Genomic DNA, 18,924 nt, shown 5'->3' with positions numbered 1-18,924 from the left:
GAGTAAAGCTTCATCTGTATTTGCAGCTGCTCCCCAGTGCTAGCATCACTGCCTCAGCTCCACCTCAGATCATCAGGTATTAGATTCTCATAGGAGCACCAGACCCGGGTTCCAAAAAAGTTAGGGACCTCAGCTTTAAACTATGCTACTATACTCTGCTTGCACTGAAGCTGAGAAAAGGCTACATATATTTCGTTTTGCTTTTGTACAGAAATGTGGTCTTTTGTATAGAAATGTGGTCTTTATGAAAGCTCTGATGACATGGGAGGTGCTGAGATAGTCATTCTGGTAGAAGAGGTGCCTATACTTTCATCATTCCCAAAGCCACATTGCTTATCTAAGGCTACCTGTGTAAGATCAACAGAACAACCGAGTAATTGACATAACATCTATTAACTGTCATCACTTTCACTGTTTTCGAATGCCTGTGTAATAGTTGATTTTCTTATATTATTTCACTGAATTCTTACAATGCCTTAATATAGATGCCTTTATCCCTATTTGAATATGAAAGCTGAGTCCTAGAATAGTTATATAACTTGCTCAATGCCACATACTTGTGAGTGAAAGAGACAAGACTATAATGTGGGCTGCTGAGAGCTGGACAGGCCCTCCTCCATGGAAGATGGGCTAAAAGTCTCCACAGGGATAGTGTGTGGGGCCTTGGCAGCCTGCTGGGCCCTGTTGGTTGTATTTTGACTTCTTGTAGACTTGGCTGGAATCCTAGCTTGTCTGATTCCAAAGCCTGTGAAGGTCCACCACTTGAGTAGTGAATGAACAATCTTTGAAGAAGAATAAAAAAGAATGTCCTACAAAGAAAACAAATTCTCAAGGACCCAAGAGACTCCAGCCATGAATCCCAGTTTCAGAAGTAGTATCTTAAAAAAGCAAAGTCTTAGTATGTGAAAAAGTTTTTTAATTGTGACTCATTACTATAAAATGGAAGGTAAAATATGTGTTCTTCTGCTATTATATAAGTTAACATACCCATAACATTTAAAAATTCTCATAAAATATGGTCTGTCAAGATCAGGGCAGTATAGTTATGCCATTTGTATAAAATAGAAGGTAATTATTTTTTGTCAGAATATGTTCCTCCTGTGCGTACCAATCATTCAAATTTATAATCCTAGGCAGGGTGCAGTAGTTACTGTTTTCAAGGTGTGTATAAATCCTCTAAATTATGTTTTATGTGTTTCTAGCAAAGTAACATTACTATCTTTTTCTTCACTGCTGTCAATTTTGAGCCGTTGTGTAAGGAAACATGTTTCAACAAGATTTGTTTATTAGATTAAGTAAGTATAATAACATTCTATATGCAAAATGACAGAAGCCACTGTTAGGAATCCTATTTCCTCATCTCCTTGATGTCTTTATCCCTCATATTAAGCCCTTAATTTACATAGTTATCAGCACTTGTAATTCCTTATACAAAGTATATTTGCTGTGAGAAATCTCAGCTCTATCTGTTAGTCTCAACACTAATGACTGACCTCTGCTATGGCATCATGAGCCTGCTGACTTCTTGAATTGTTATCTTTCTCTGAACAGTACCCATTTTATCTATTTATAGTCCTATTTTATCATTACGGCTTTCTTGTGAGATCATCAAGAAATGTATCTTCGCCTTATAGCTTCTGAATTATATATCTAAGGGTTTTCATGAAAATTTTTTCCAACTCAAAAGTAACTAAAAATTGAACAAATGATAGAAATCTTCTAGCCTACTTTGAAGTACGTCTGAAGAAATTATGAAGTTAATTTAATGAAATTATTATATATTTTCAAGGGACTATAAAATAAATGTTATTTTTATTACAAAATAAGCAAGCCATTTAACACAGGGGTAAAACACATGGAAAACATCAATAGGATAAAATATCAAACCTAATATAAATCTAACAGTCTCATAAACGCTGACATTTTGATTTATGTTCTTCCGGTATTACTTATGTATCTGTATGTGTGTTTGTGTCTAGTTCTGAGTATTGCCTAGAAAACTTTATTAAAGCAAGTGTTGAGGAATTGTGTAAGGTATTTGAATGCTCTAATACTAAGAAAAGATAAATAGCTAGCTTGAGATTGTTTATACTTCACTTCTACATAGCTGGTATGCAAATAATTGTCCCAAATATGAAAATCAGGACACAATATTTTCAAATTACTTTTCATAATGGCACTGTCCTAACCATCCTGACATAATAAAGAATTCACTAAAATCCAGAATATGGCATCAATAGGTAGTATATACTTCATTCCAAACTAAACTTTGAATTCGTAAACAGTAATTATGTTGGAGGGCAAAGGTATAGGGGTACATTGGACTGCTAATTACAGGTTCCATTTCTTTAGTGATTGCTTTTATAATCTTATGTATTTCAAATATCTTCCAGAGTAAATTGATGAAAATAACTTTCACTCTCAAATTAGAGGTATGATAGAGACATATTGAAATAGCACTAAAACCCTTTGAAGATCTTATAAAGGAAAAATGCAATATAAAATTTATCACTAAGAGGTAAATCACAGGTTTTGACAGATTATTTACATTTATTGGAAAAATATTTTGGATATTATGAGATATTCTAAAACTTAGATTAATACTATTTAATAAGTAATGCTTCAAGTCCCATTCTTAAGAAAATTTTACGAAAGATGTTTTCATATAGACAGTGGGATGAAACTGCAAACATAGGACAGGACCCCTGAAGACTGACTTTTTAAAGTAGGCATTTTGTCCTATACTCCCAAGACATTGAGGCAGGCTGGTATATAACAGGCACTCTATAAATACTTGTTGATTATTGAATGAACCCATATCTGAAACAACCCTGACATGCATTCTGAGGTGTTGTTTCTGTTAGTCCCTTAGTACTCTAGAGAGTGCTGAGATATCACAAATTTATAAACATTATACTGTATTTTGAAGGGACGTTGTTGAGATGCACATTGGAATGGGCAAAAAAGGCACAGTATATGGAGTCAAATGATCTGAGTTCAAGTTGTGATGCTGTTCAGTAATTAGTTGTATGACCTTAGTCTGCTTTCTCAACTGTGTTGAAGACACAATGACCACATTTATTAAATGTGGATGAAAATAATTTCTCTTCCCCAGTATGATCTTAGGCTCAAATAGTATGACAGATTTTAAAACACTCTGTGAACTGAAAAATAGTGAACACATATTGAGCGGACTTTATACAAGAAATCTGGAATCTATTTCCAATTTCATTATAAATTTCCTATGCGTATCTCTTCATTTGCTTATTGTATTGTCAGATTTTCTTATATCTAAATTCAAAATAAAAATACTTTACACATTGAGAAATTTGCTTCCGCCTCAAAATGTCCAGATAATTACCCTGAATTGGCCTACCTGTTATACTGAAAAAATTCTGAAAAATTTATTTTCCATCTTATATCCTTTATCATTTATGTTCTATTTGTGTTATTAATAGGGGTTTCAACATTAAGAAATCTGACCACAGAAACAGTTTCTCTTGCCTTCAATTTCTTTCAAGTTGCTTCTATTACAACCACATTTCACAGACCTCTAAGAGCATTGATCATAGCACTTACAAGCAAGAGTTAAGGAAATCATTTATAAAAGTATAAAAGGGGATGAGAGAAACAATGATAAAATCACATGTATGTAAAGAACTTTTTAAGTGTTGAGACTGCTCCCCTGCAAATGTATGCTGTACTATGTCAAGGGTAGACACAACCATTCTAATAAGAAAAGAAGGAAGGCTTAATTCCTGAAAGTCTCTAGAATGGCTTGTACATGGCTAAGGTGTTCCTTAGGAGTTTTGAGGGCAGGACCAAATACTGATAATTCCAGACTATCCACAGGAAAAATCTGTGAACAACTCAAAATAATGAGTGTGAAATGTGGGTCTATGCATAATACCAAGGAAGTTAACTCAGCACTCATGGTAGAAAGTAGAAAAGGACATAAAAATCATGATTAAGAAGTCATAGTTCAACTTCTCTACATGGAGGTACTAGGAAACAGGAAGAATTGTGGAATTGCATCTGTTCGGTATTTATAACTAAACTACCATGTCTCCATAAATACAAATTTCCTGCTTTGCAATTATGCTGAAGCTGGGATTTTTAGCACCCACAAGTTATATAAAATAGGAGAAAACTGTCTCATTGACAAGAGACTATACCTGTTTTCAATCCCCTCTAAACTCCTTTAACCAATGTTGTCATCTTTCTTAATAGAAACCTTTATTAGAGTTGAAAGTTGAACACAAAACATATGTTCTGACATAAATTTTCCTAAGTCCATACATATCGATGCTTTACATAGAAAATATAATGGTCAATTTAGCAATTTGCCTCTGCTGTTACTATTTCTATTCCCTTTTTAAAAATGTATTTATTAATATACCATAATCATACATAGCAATATCGAGTTTAGGCAAACATATTTTTAATACTCTATGACATCTTCATTTAGAAAAATAGTTAAGTCTAGAAAGTGTTGAAGGGGAACACAATACATGATACCAATATATGCCACTTCAGCATGTGGATTATTTTGAGCTGAAGATAAGCAATACCCAACAGGCTAAAGAAAAACTTTGATCTTTCCCTTAACTATCCAAAAGAATTTAGATAGGGGGCCTGGTTCAGAGAGAGGGCTATACCAGAGATAACTTTTATCCAAATGACCTATCTGTATGTCGGAGCAAACATCTTATTACCAAACATCTGGTCTTCTTATTTTCCTATGAATTGCCTTTAACCCCTTTGAAACCCCAGGCCCCTATCTCATTCCTTTTTTTGGGATGGCATGTAAGTCTCAATTTTTTGACTTGCCATCACGTCTCATATTTTAATGCGACTACTGTACGTATGAAATTAAATTTGTTTTTCTCTTGTTAATCTGTCTTATGTCAATTTATTTGTTAGACCAGCCAAAGAACCTAGAAGAGTAAAAGGAAAAAATTTCCTCCCCAACAGTGTCTTTAAATTGATATTAACTAGATTTTTTTTTTACCCTACAGAGTTCTAGAATACACTTGGCTTGACATACTACAAAAAGTAAGTGGCAAATGAGTGTCAGAAATTTAAGAGCCCTAAGTAGACAGACTCCTTGACTTTTTCATTTTGTATTTTCAGCACCCAGTTAATTACCAGGTATAGTAAATGCTTAATACATACTTATTGAATAATATGCATAACTTGTGTATATGCATTTAGACAGTGAAACACATAGTATAAAATTATTTGTATGACACATGCTATATGAACATATACACATACACATGCCCATGCATATATATATATAATTTCAACATCTAGGTATTCCAAGTAGGAAGAAAATGAATATCTGAGATATAAAAATTATAGACTGGCTTAAATATTTTCAAGAAGATATTTAGAGTAATATCCTCGAGCCTTTTGTGGATAGCGTGCTAACAATTCTGTACATAGGACATGATCTCTGAAGACTGGCTTTTTGCACTAATACATTTGCCAAGATTACTTTATGCTGTGGAATTTATTCCCCCCAGAATGTTCCATCTGCTGAAAGAGAGGAGCTAGAGAAACACCTCTGGTTACTTTTTAATGCAAAGCCCCAACTGACAGGATCATTTATGCAGAAAATCCTTCTCACCATCCTTGGGGTGACTGAGGCCCCTGTTTTAATTTTCCTTCTCTCTAAGCCGTTAGAAAATGCTGTGGTCATTTTCTTCCAAAGAGTTAGGAAAGAATAATTTCCTCCAACCAGTTCATTGTACAAATAAACCAAGGTCCGCAGAGGTGAAGCGACTTGCACAAGAGCTTATGGCAAATAAATGTCTATTGAAATGCATCCAGGATAACCGAATATTCACTGACCTTGTACTAGTAGTCCCATTATCCTATTCTTAGGCTAACATTTGCAAACAGCACAGAAAACAATTGCAGATCAAGGACTGGTAGGGTAGATCGTGGGGGAAGGGTAGGAAGTGGTCATTAGCAAATCTCTGGGCCTGGGGATCACCAGCTCTCTTGGAACAAGGCAGAGTAACAAGCTATTCACAAGAACTTCAAGGACGAGTGGGCCATTGTTTTCAGAACCAGCTGTGGAGAATCAGCTTAACAGTGGCCTTGGAATAGCTTTGGCTGTTTCACCAACTGGTGGAGACAGGAGGTGGTTGAAAAGGAGTGAGCAAGGAAGGAAGGCGGCAGGAACCCGGTCGCGCCACCTTTCGGCAAACCAGGAAGTATTTTTATAGTTAAGTGCAATGGACTGAGCCACCTTTCAAACTGAAAGTGTGAACGGCTCATAGTATGCCCCACATGGGTCTAATAACTACAAACCCTCAGCGGGCTAAAGTCGAGAAGGCTGAGGACTGACAGCAAAATGATCAGGGCTGGGAGAACCGAGTTAGAACTATCAGAAACTTCACTGGGCAGAGCAGGCTCTGCTGTCTTATTAAACCGTAACCAAGTGAATAAACAAGCATTGCAGCGGCTGCCTTCAGATGCGCACCCCTTGCGCGCTTTCCAACCCCTTATTTTCTACGCGTCCAGCACTCAGCTCTGTAGCCCAAGCTACCTTTTCTCCCTGGCCCCATCTTCAGACTACGGCATCTTTCAGCCCGGGCTCCCATTCCCACAGCTAGTGCAGCACACTTACCATCTCTTGCCTGAGGAGGTGAAGCTTGGTTTCCAGCCTCTCCAGGGTGCTGGAATGGCTACGTCGTGGGGAGCCAGAGGTTGGGGAGGACGAAGAGGAGGACGACAAGGAGGGAGGGAAGCTGCAGCTGCTGCTGCTGCTGCTGCTGCTGCTGCTGCTGCTGCTGCTGCTGCAGCCTGCGCCACCTCCACCGCTCCCCCCGCAGGGGTCCTTGTCCCTATTCAAGGGAACCGACTCCTCCCCACGGAGCGAGCGCACTAGACTCTCCGGTACTTTGAGCCCCAGCTTCAGCTCGATGTCTCTGAGGTCTGGTAGCAGCCCGTCTTCCATGACTTCTCAAGAACGATAATAATGGTAATAAAACGCTGCAGATGAGAGGCAGCCGAGGCCTTCAAGGGTAGTGCAAGATCTGCTGAACCTTCCCGCCGCCCAGGTCTCTATCTTCGGCGGGGGATCGAGTGCCTTGTCCGCTCCATGACTGGCTGCGCTATATCAACCTTGCAATCTGCACAGGACGCGGCGGGTCGCAGCCGCAGTTCCCTGGGCGCTGTAACTCCTCTGACTCTTATTAAAATTATAGAGACCACTTCATCCTCTTCCTTTTCGGCCACTCCACTGCAAAGTTGAGTTAACTGATATTGCAGAGATGGGGAAAATACAAGTAGTATTGACCTAAAGAAAAAGGAAATGAAGTCTGTTTTAGCGTTAAGGGGGGAAAATCACATAAAACTGTCCGTTCACATCTCTGCGCCATTCACTGACTGCCCATCTGGTACCGCGCGACACAGTATAATGTGGACACACTCCAGCGTCGTTTCATTTTCCAGCCATAAATCTCCAAGCTTCGGAGTATCCTGGATTGTCAGAAATAATCTCTGGTCGGTGATAGAGGAAGTCGGTCGTGTGTATGGACGCATAAAAAATAGATAGTTTAGCAGGAGTTTAATGGCTTCCTCGATGCAGTAGAAATACCTTTCTCTCCATTTAGCCCTTTTGATCCAAGTCCTTGTGTTCTTCCGAGCCTCGGAAACTTTAAACTCCTCTGGCAGGTGGACCAAACCAGGGCCAACCCCTATACCGTATATCACAGGCAAGAAGAGCAACGGAAAATTTCCCACCCCTGCTGATAGTAGTAGGTTCAGCGCTGTGTTTTAGTTGAGAGTTCCTAATAAGGGTTCCGTTTTCCCTGCAAAATTCCTGGTACCTGTAACATTCACAACAGTACGTTAGAGGCAGAAAAAATGACTTTAAATGTGATGTCCCCCCGCCCTCCCCTCTGCCCCAATCGTCTGGGGCAAAAGTCTAGCTTTAGAAGCCGTTCCCAATAATTTTATAATTATAAAAACTGTAAACATTTCACTAAAAGTTCAATGAGAATGTACAACCTAAATTCATCATCTTCCAAATGTATGCCAGTACAAGTAGAAGTGAAGAATCAAATAGCCAGAATAATTTAAATGACTACTAAAGATAGCGGTGGATTTTAAAAAGTGGGGAATTGTTGAGATATTTCTACTTTAATTATGAAGAAAAAATATTAAGTATAACTTATGAAAAAGTTGTCTTCCATAGTTTATAAATATTTTAACCATTTATAAACATGCAATCCATTGATTTGAGATACTTATACCAAGTTATTATGAGCTATATTGATTATAGGTTTGATTCTACATTGAATTTGTGCTAATAATCTTCAAGTAAAGGATACTGTTCAACAGAGTAAACTCTACTTTTGGGATTCCATTGGAATATTTCAAAATATGGTCCCTCTATTTTTGGGACAAATAAGTATTTGTGTTCTTGGTCCTTCTGAGCCTCTATTCTAAAAGACATCACTCAGGTTTCACATTTGTAAGCTCATAGACAGATACATTTCCAACTTACTTACTTACTTACTTACTTACTTACTTTATTTATTTATTTATTTATTTATTTATTTATTTATTTATTTTAACATAACCTCATCTAGGAAGCCTATGGATAGGAAACAGGCCTTCTGAATGAAATATCTCATGTCAGAGAGAAAGTTGATGAAGTTCTCTTGTCAACATGTCAGAAATGTGTATGTTATTTCTTACTTTTAAAATAGTTGTAAATGAAGTGGCCATTTTAAAGATGGAATAACCACTTATGGAATAAAAGAGAACAATGCTAAATATCAACTCACTGATAAAACTTCATGTTTTGTCCTAAATTTGGAAAACCGCAAGCTCATTGAATAAGAATTGCACTGTGATATATAATTATGAAAGCCTTGCATCCCAGTCAAGAACAGTTTTTTATTATGAACCCTTACTAAGTTCACCACAAGGCTGGCTGAGAACAGTAGCTGATAGATGCAGTATCTACCTTGAATTTGGTCAATAAAAAGTTTATTGTCAAATTATCATCAATATAACCTACAAAAAAGGAACATCTCCTTTGCTAAGTTACAGACAGTAAAATTTGTATTTAATACTGATAACTCAAAAATAGAAAGTGTTTTTTTTTTTTTTTTTGGTTTTAAATATCTATAGAGCAAACTTCTCTGAAATTAAAAATATGACAATAGAAAGTAATACTTTGTGCCAGTACAGTATAAAATAAATGTAAACTTTGTAAGAAAGTTTAATTTTGTTAAGACCTTAAATTTTTTTCATTTTAATGCTTATAACATTTTAGTTTAAGATAGAGATATTTTGAATGCCAAATGCTAATTTTCAAAACATTAGAATCATGAAACTCTTATTAGGCCTCTAATAGATTGTGTTAACCTTGTCATTACTGCTTTATGTGATCTGATCTGAGGACAGTACTGATCTAAAATGTTAAAAAATAAGGGTCTTTTTAACCTTTGAGTCTTGAGAATATTTTTTTGTTTGCTTTTAAAATTCTGTGATTTAAAAAAAAAATGTGTGCCTATGACCATGCCACCCTGAACATGCCTGATCTTGTCTGATCTTGTAGCTAAGCAGGGTCGGGCTGGTTAGTACTTGGATGGGAGACCACTAGGAATACCAGGTACTGTAGATGTGAAAGAAAGAAAGAGAGAGGGAGAGAGGGAGAGAGGGAAAGTTTTAATCAATTGCGGTTAGGCTGACCTGGTAACTACACATCGTGATTTGGGGAATTAATTGATAAGAATTTTCAATAATGGGTCAAGGATGGGTAGGGGATTAGAGTAGGAGTCAGTGAGGTCATCAATGAGAAAAAGAAGGCACATAGGGAGAACTGAGAAAGAAATAGGGAAAAACTCTAAGAGCTCAGAGTTCTGACTCTTAGCAGCACTCCCTTCCTGTTTCAACCTTTCTTATCCATCTCCAACCACCTCTTGTTCCTCAATTAATAGCATCTCCTAGCAACAACCTAAATTCAGGATGTTTTCCTAATCCTAATATACTGAAAAGTAAAATTATGAAAGTAGTTATTGTATTATTGCGTTTATGATATATGTTTTTAGACAGACTACCTTATGTACCTTTTCTGAATGCCTTATGTATGAGCTGGATTTGCCTTTTTTTTCTATTTAGATTGCTTGAGGAATCTTAGGATGAGTATTAAACTATGGAGAACTTTAAGAGACTGAACTTCTTCCACAGTCAAATTGTGGTTACAGAGAAGGAGAGTCTCTTATTTATCATTAAAGCAAGCCCAGTGGCTAATTTAATAGTATCATTGTTGGACCCAGATGACAGTTTTTAAAAGAATGCCTCTGTCACAAAAACAGTGATGTGATACATGCTTTATACATTTCACACTTAGAACACTTCCTGGTATGAGACACAGTGGTTAAAACAAAAGAAGACTCAGCAAGACTTTGTACGGTATGAGTAATGCCACTCCTTAATCTGCTGCTAGCACTGTGGTTTAAAAAAAAAAAAAAAAAAGCCTTACACCTCCTCTCTAGCACTGATTGAAAGTATTCCCAACTCCTCTTGCTGGCACAGAGTTCATGGTCTAGGGCAGATTCTTCAATCTGAGGCTCTACTTCCCACAGTACAGAATGATTTCAGGCAGTTTATAGCCTCAAATTACCTTTAAGAATTTTAGGAAGTAACTTATTTAATGGGTATCAGCTTCTTTGGATCTTTGTTTCAAATGTGTAGAGGTGCTTTTTTAATAAATATTATTGTTCTGTTGATGATGTGCTTCACAAGAAAGATGTCATAACAAAACTAAAGAATGTTGATCCACTTCACACATAGTAGAATTGTATATCTGCTAAAGCTACAAAGATTTTACTTTGCCTATTTATAGAGCAATTTAATTCACCTATAATTTTGTATCTGGGTTGGGTTTGTTTTACAGTATAAAATTATCTAGTTTATTACTAACTTGAGCCATTTACACATGTGTATGCCATGTATATCACTGTATTTCTCTATCATCTATCTATCTGAAATGTCTCTCCCTAAGGAGCATAGATTCTTTAAATAGTACTCTGATTAGAATCTAATTAATATTTATAATCAAAGCTAAATACTTCCCTGGGAGATTTAGTAGACAATGCTAAAAGTAGGTCAGCAGCATCTAAGATAGCTTTATCCCTTCTCCACAATCCCTGTCAAATCTCTCTGCCTTCATTATTTGTAATAGAGTCCTTTATTTGCTTTTCCTTATCTTGCTGAGCTGTGCATTCCTACTGAAAGGTGCAAAGCAGGGCCATGAAAAGAGATTTCTTCAGTGAAGCTAACCTGTTTCCGTTCTTCTGTAGTTATCATCCCCTTTCGGCTTATAGAATAGACTTATAGTTTATCTCATTGGCATGCCGATAAATTTTTACAACTATCTCTCTGAAAATGTAAAAATAACCAATTTATTCATGGTGTAAATATTCCACCAGGGGTGATTTCAAGCTACCAACATGAGTTAGGAAAAGATGGGCAGTATACAGCATTATACAGCATTTCCACGTACAGATACATTAGATATGAATAGCCTCAAGAGCATAGACTGTAGTAAAACATAGCCAAATTATTAGAAAATGATGAGTTTTGATTTTTTTTTACTTTGTTTTAGTATAACTTACCTAATGTAAAGCTTTTACAGTGTAATTTTAAAAATAATAGCTGTGTTTAGCAATCAGCTGGCGAAATTCCTAAAAATTTTACAATTGGCTTCTGCAACCTGGTATAGTCTGGCTCCAGTGCACCTGTTTTATAAAATATTGGAGGATGATTATTAATTTTAGTTAAGAAATAAAATACAAGTTAAAGGCAGAAAAGGCAGTACAATTTTAAGTCTAATTGTGGGGCAAAGTGGTAATTGGAGAAATAAGTTTCAAAGTCAAAAGCAGGAACATTAGGGAACTCATAAAACTATGTGTTAGTCCTTTGGCTACCATAACATAGTACCACAAACTGAGTAGCTTAAAACAATAAAAAATACACTGTTTTAAAGTTCTGGAGACAAGAATTCCAAAATCAAGATGTTAGCAGGGCCATGTTTCCTCTGAAGCCTTTAGGGTAAGATCCTTCCTTGCCACTTCCAGCTTCTGGTAGCCCCAAGTATTCCTTGGTTTGTGGTAGCGTAGCTCCAATCTCTGCCTCTGTAGTTACCCGGCTAACTTCTGTGTCTTCATCCACATTTCTTATAGAGACACCAGTCACATTGGATTAAGGGCCCATCCTACTCTAGTATATCTTATTTTAGCAAATCGAAACTGCAGCAACCCCATTCTTACATAAGATCACATTTGGAGGTATCATAGGGTTAGGATTTCAGCATCTTTTTGGGGGATACAGTTCAACCCATAACATTGTGGAATGGTTATTGGTCTTGAGGTACACTTCAGATATGAGACTGTGAATAATATGAAAGAACTAGAATCTTCTTTTTATTTGGCACATTTTAATATTCGACAGTGAAATACGAAGGCAGTCTTGAAGGCTTAAAGGAAAGAAATAGATAACAGGCTTTTTCCTAATTAGAAAAAAAATGTATTAAAAATGACAAACTAGTTTGCCTCTTTATAAATAAACACCTATGTGTTAGATAACAACATTTGTTAGCTATTTTTCAGGTATGCTTTTATAGGCTAGAAAACTTTGATCTCAGAAATATCCTTATTCTGTGGTGTAGTGGCATATTCAGGAACATAATTCATATAATCCACCTTTGCTATCTTTCACCAAATATCTTGATAATTTCTAAAATTGAATCTGAGGTGGGCTCCAACAATATATAGGATAAACATTAAAATAGACATAAAAGGCTTAAAGAAATATTCCACATCCTAGCTTAGGGACAATCTTACAAATTTGATTTGAAAAAGACTTGACAGATTTTACTTGAAGTGTTGATTTTATACAACGTGGAAACTAAGTACATTGATCTAGAACCCCAGTGAGGGTAGAGTAAAGCAATGGTGAACAGTCACAAAGAGGATGGTGTCTAAGAACTTCAGAGAGAACTGTAAGATTCCACAAAGGTTTTAACCTGTAGATGTGGCACATGCCATAGAATTCCCACTTTAATGTCATGGCTTCAAGATCAGTGCCCATTTCTGGTAGTGTCTTATCAATAATCTCAGTTCCTCTCCATATTTTAGGCTTCTAGCTTCCCTTTATCCTTAGTATTATAGGTATGGAAGGAAAGGCAGAAATGCCTCTCAAAAGTCTTAGGAGAAAGAGAATAAGGAATAAAGTTTTTATGCGTTTTTTCATTTGAAAAAGATCACAAACATTCTATGTAAAGACACACATGAATAAGTTGTCATTATTTGGAAGTTAAAACTCAGGAACTCCCCACATTGGAATTGCAGATCTTAGTCTTATGAGTTAAGAGCATTACTCTACAGTTCAAAGTTAGCCTCCTTAAGCCGTTAACTAGCCTTGCTGCATGTATGGAGAGAGAAAGGAGAGGGAAGAGGGGAGAGATATTGAGAGAGAGATTGAGAAAGATTGAGAGATATTGAGAGAGGGAAGATAGTGAGAGATAATATAAATGTGATTTTCTTTCAAAAGTACTATTCAATGAGAATACTTTTGTGACCACAATGAGATATTTTGAATATGTGTACATTATATAAGAGATAAATACTATAATTATATCCTCAAAATATTAAGACAGATGGTTACTGATTATTATATCCATTTGATGAATCAGCAGGAACATTTTTTGAAGTAGAGGAGCACTTTTAAATCAGAGTAACACAAATAACAATGATATATTAAAGTGGAGGAAGCTCTAAAAATTTCTGGCTACAAAGAAAGTTGTTATGTATTAAACATTATTTTATGACAGACTCTTCACATGTTTTGTATTGTTTAACCCTCATAACAACCCAGAAAAACAACATTAGCCCTAAGTCATAAAATTAACTTGAAGCTCCAAGAGGTGAAACCACTCATGCAGTGCTCCACTGGCATCAAGTCCTAGAGAAGGTGGGATTTGCCCCATTATATTTTACTCCCAAATTCATGTTTTCATTACTTACAGATGGACAGAACTGTTAAGGGGTTTCACTGCCGAATATATATATATATTTATTATTATTATTATTTTAGGCAAGGCAGCCCTTGGTTGATCTCACAAATTGCAAGGCTCTTGTAAGCTTACAATCTCTTATTTTTTATTTTTTATACCTACAGCACCTGGTCTTCCTAGGTGGTCTCCTATCTAAGTATCCTGCTTAGCTTCCGAGATCAGATGGGATCAGGCTTGTTCAGGGTGGCAGGGCCATAGACTGAACATATATTTTTAAGAAGCCAATATCAGCTTAACTTCTTCTGATGTTTTTGGGGAATTCATATTCCAGATGAAGTAGAGATAAAAACTAAAATAGTTAAAAATATATAAATTCATTCATGGAAGATTCATTTATAATGAATCATTAAGGAGCATTAGGATATTTTAGAAGGATGTTCCCATTCTCCACCTTTGGTTTCATATGAATTATCACTATCTCCTCTAACATGGGCCAATATTTGAGACTGAATATGGCACTTGATGGAGCCCAGCTCTAAGTAGATATGGGAATTGATTCTTTGGGTTACAAGGTGATGGCATTAAAAGAAATGAAAGGGGAGCAAAGCAGTCATGAAAGGTGCTGTACGAAAGCTTGTGCAATAATCAGGGCTGGGCAAAAGGGTTTATGACCTTGTGACCAGGGAAATTTCTTGCTGGTTTGATGTGGCAAATGTCAAAGGCGTAGCAAAGTCCCGGTGGCGGCAGGGAATCCAAGACACCCTGTCATTCCAAAAGATAAAAGTAAGAGTGCATTTGCTCAGCTTTTTTTCTCTTTTTGTCATCTTCTTATACCCAACCCATATGTTTTGGCTGATTTTGTGGTAACTGACCCTCAGCTCCTTTGACTTATTATCTTAGGCTGTACTTTGGTAGTTCAAACACTTCAATGTTTAAGAACATTGCTAAATTCTATTTAAATATTATGCTCTGCTAGAAAAACTTCATATGTGGATTGAGTTTATGAGTCAGTGCAGGGATCAGTTAAATTATGTATAACCCTAGCTTGAATAACTTGGCAACCAATAAAAGGGAGATGATAGAAAAATACTTAACAGCATGGGAAATATTGCTAATATGTTGTTAACCAAAAAAAAAGAAAAAAAGCTGAAAAAATTACAGGTGTCAGCAACATATTCAAATACATATACACATGTACATAGATATATATAATAGTCATATAAATTTATATATTATATATGCATATTTAGCAAATAATTAATAAGCTGTCAATGTGTGGTGAGATTATGGGAAGTTTTAATTTAATCTTTGTGCTTTTCTATTTTTATTAACTGTAATTATAAAAGAAACACACATTGCTATAAAATTTCTTTTTAGTGCTTTCCATTTTTTTTTGTTAAATTTTTGTGCATACATTTTATAATAAGTGATTTTTTTTAACACCAAAGAAGGAAATTAAGTAGAATATTTTTGAAAGGGAATCCTGGGTGTTTTAATAAGTGCAAATGTTAATTGCCCAATAACTCTATGTCTTAGTTATAGGGGACTTTCTAAATAACCTTTGCTAATGCTAGATATTAAAACCCTAACTCTACACGATAATATTCTTGTTTTCTGGCTACTTACAAGGCAAATTTGTGTTCTGCCTTTCTCATAGTGAAGTAGGCTGCCTACTCTGGCACAATATAGCTTTTGGAATAATTCCTTTAAATAGGGAGCAAAGGATAACTCTAGAAACTGGGCAGGATTATTGCCCGATGCAGCATGGAATAAAAGTCAAAAGCAGACATACTACATGTGACAAAAAAAATGAGCCCTTTATATTTTGAATAAATGATCTAACAAAATTATCTTCCCCGCAGCACTACCACGGAACTTTATTTTTTTTTTAACTGCACCTTTTAATTTTAAATATATTATCCAGAAAGAAATTTAATCCGTGAATGTTCAGGAACCCTTTAGCCTTATTTGTGTTATGCTGTATTAGATAGCAAATAACTGGGTAGGAGGAACAGAGATACAAGATTATGTTATGGAAAAGGGTCAAAATCAAAACTGGAGGTTAGGGAGCTGTGTTGGTAGAGATAGATGTGTCCCTTGGTATGTGTATTTGGGTGTGTGGGAGAATGAAAGGGTTGAAAGGTGGTGGGTCAAAAATAAAACTGCAGGTCCTACACAATTTTCTCTGTAGCCAACCCTGAATTGTACATGTCTTACACATTAAAAGTTTGCAAAAATTTCTGTTCACTGAATCTAAATATCAGTCTCTATGAAGAATTTTCCAACTCAAAAGAAAATTGTATTAAGTCCTAACTCAATGGAATTTCATCATTTATTAATATTCATTTCCTAAGCATATGTTAGCAGCTTAAATTGACTTATTTTAATTCTTGTGTGAGAATTGTAGTAATCTATAGTAGATAGACCACAGAGTGCACCCATTTCTTCAATGCGCCATCAACTCCAGACAGATTTCTCAAGCATTTGGGTCAGAGAGCCATTAAAAGAATGGTTTAGTTGACATACAACCTGACATTACATCATTCCAAATAGTGTATGAATAGAGAGTATAAAGATTTGCTAGTTTGATGGAATGTAGACTCTGTTTTATAGAATTTAGTTTCCTGATGTAATATAATATCTTTGTATTATAATACCATTCTTAATTATGTAAGTATACTTTGTTTAAAATTGTGTATAAAGGCCAAACCATATTTGTTTAAGAAGGCTTCCAGTGCACATTATTTAAACAGGCATTTTATATAGCTATGGAAGTATATAAAAAGAAGACACAGGAAAGAATTAGATGAAGTCATAGTTCAGTCTTTTAATCAATTCTCAGATGCCCAACATTAAGGCTCTTTCCTCCTTTATCCTTCTGCTCTCCAATTAAGCTTTCCAATGAATTTTCCATTAACATTTTTTAAAATTTCATTCAGAATTATATTTATTTTGTTCTGCTTCTATTTAAATGATGAAGGGATAATATATGAAAATTTCAAATTATAAATGTTAACTTTAATAATCCTTTTCATGTTCCCATTTACCATTGATTGCTCTTTTCAACCTTTCCTGTTACTTTTCTCCCTCATTCTGTCCTGTTTATTCTATTTCTCCTTTACCTAACCTTGCTGCATTAGAGACCTCTAGTTTCTTTTCATTTCTCCTCCTCCTCCTCCTCCTCCTTCTCCTCCTCTTCCTCCTCCTCTACCCCTCTCTTCCTCCCCCTCTCTCTTTTCTGCATTTACTCTCTGATTTTGTCATCATATTTAAAGACTAGAAATTAGTGGTTTCATGCTGACTAAAGTAGGTTTTACACTGTTTCCTTTTAATAATGTTAGGTAATATTTGAGTACTTTGTATTTCATCATGTTTTCACAGTTCTAGAAGGTAGGTGATCTTATTATGTCCATGTTTCAGTTTGTGACCTAACTAATTTTGGCAATATTCCCATGGCCACACAGCCAGGAGCTGTGTTTATCTCAAGATGAACACTTTTCTGGTCTGATTCCAGAGTCCATGCATCTAATCATTATTGAATGCTTGCTCCCCTTTTAATTCAAATCTCCCATGTAATCAGGTCCCTATCTTCTACTTGGTTCTTGCTTTTTGTAACTCTGCTGTAATTTAGAAAGCCATATATCCTTGCCATCCAGCAATATTTCTATGTGTTCAGCGTCCTTGTTCTTCTGTTTGCTGAAGCTTGTAAAACAAATCAGTTAGAAGAGTAAAGGATGTCTTCTTATTTTATAGTTAGGAAAATAGAAGTACTGTGTTGACAGAAGAAAGTTTAGCCAATCCTAGGATTCTTTTTTCTAGAAAATAAATTCTATATTCTCTATGGTTTTGTTATATTTTATTTCTTTGAAAGTGAATATGAGAGAGTAACATTCTTCTGTAAGATGCTAGAAAGAGCAGGTAAACCACCTATACATGTATCAGGAATAAAATTTATACCTCTACTCCGATCTCTGATTTATAACATAATATTTGACAGAATTCTAACAGTCATCTTATTTTATCCTCACAATGTGATAATTATGTGCCCTTTTAATATTTTAGGAAACATAAATACCCAGATATGTTAAGTGTTTAATGAATATAAAAAGCCGACATCTAAGTACCTTCTCCGTGCTCTGCACAGAACTAGAGGCTTTGCTTATTTTATTTCTAATATGAAATTCTTTCTATTACTTCATACTACTTTAAATCATCATGTCCAAAATTAAATTTGTCATTTTCCTCAAACCAGCTATTCTCTGTCCTTCTTTATTTTAATTTATGATACCACAATTTGTGAGCTCAACCCCTCTCATGCATTTAGAAATGTGGGAATGTTCACTATGTCTCCGTCCCTTTTACATTCAGTTAATCATTAACTTCTACTGATTTTTTTTTCAATAAAAGATTTTATATTTGGTGACCCTGCTATAGTTCATCACCCCATGATTAAATTATCATAATTGAATCTAAACTGATTTTCTTTAACATTTCCTTTCTCATCTATCTACCTTGCATGATACTATTTGCAAGTAGTTTTTCTAAAAATACTTTTCATCATCTTAAGTACCTGTAATGGCTCCATTGCCTCTAGCTTCAATTCTAAATTATTCTAACTTTTGCAGTATTATCTCCACAGCACAAAAATTATCTTTCCTATTCTACATATTTTGCCATACCATCATAAAGTAAATTCCTTAGTCAAAATAACTTCCATGTCACATAGTTTTCAAACACACATTGCCCATTTTAACCACTCTGCCTTTGCTGATAATGTTCTTTTTGTCTAGAATTCCCTACTTTTTCTCACATTAGAGTCCATTCTTCAATAACTAAACTCAGTCCTCCCTCCTTTCGATTCTTTCCTTTTTACTTTC

At 35.5% G+C, this 18,924-nt stretch overlaps 1 protein-coding gene across 1 annotated transcript in view; it reads right to left on the bottom strand.

The window, feature by feature from the left end:
- The window catches only part of LURAP1L (leucine rich adaptor protein 1 like), a 38,484-nt gene extending 30,808 nt beyond the window's left edge, over positions 1-7,676 (bottom strand). Inside the window, exon 1 of the mRNA XM_016162956.2 lies at positions 6,641-7,676. Coding sequence (XP_016018442.2) covers positions 6,641-6,970 — 330 coding nt within the window. The 5' untranslated portion in view covers positions 6,971-7,676. The remainder of the gene's footprint in view (positions 1-6,640) is intronic.
- Positions 7,677-18,924: the final 11,248 nt, after the last annotated feature.

The sequence above is a fragment of the Rousettus aegyptiacus genome, unplaced genomic scaffold (genome assembly GCF_014176215.1).
Source record: "Rousettus aegyptiacus isolate mRouAeg1 unplaced genomic scaffold, mRouAeg1.p scaffold_m13_p_3, whole genome shotgun sequence".
Classification (NCBI taxonomy): domain Eukaryota; kingdom Metazoa; phylum Chordata; class Mammalia; order Chiroptera; family Pteropodidae; genus Rousettus; species Rousettus aegyptiacus.
This window is presented reverse-complemented; position numbering and strand designations above follow the sequence as displayed.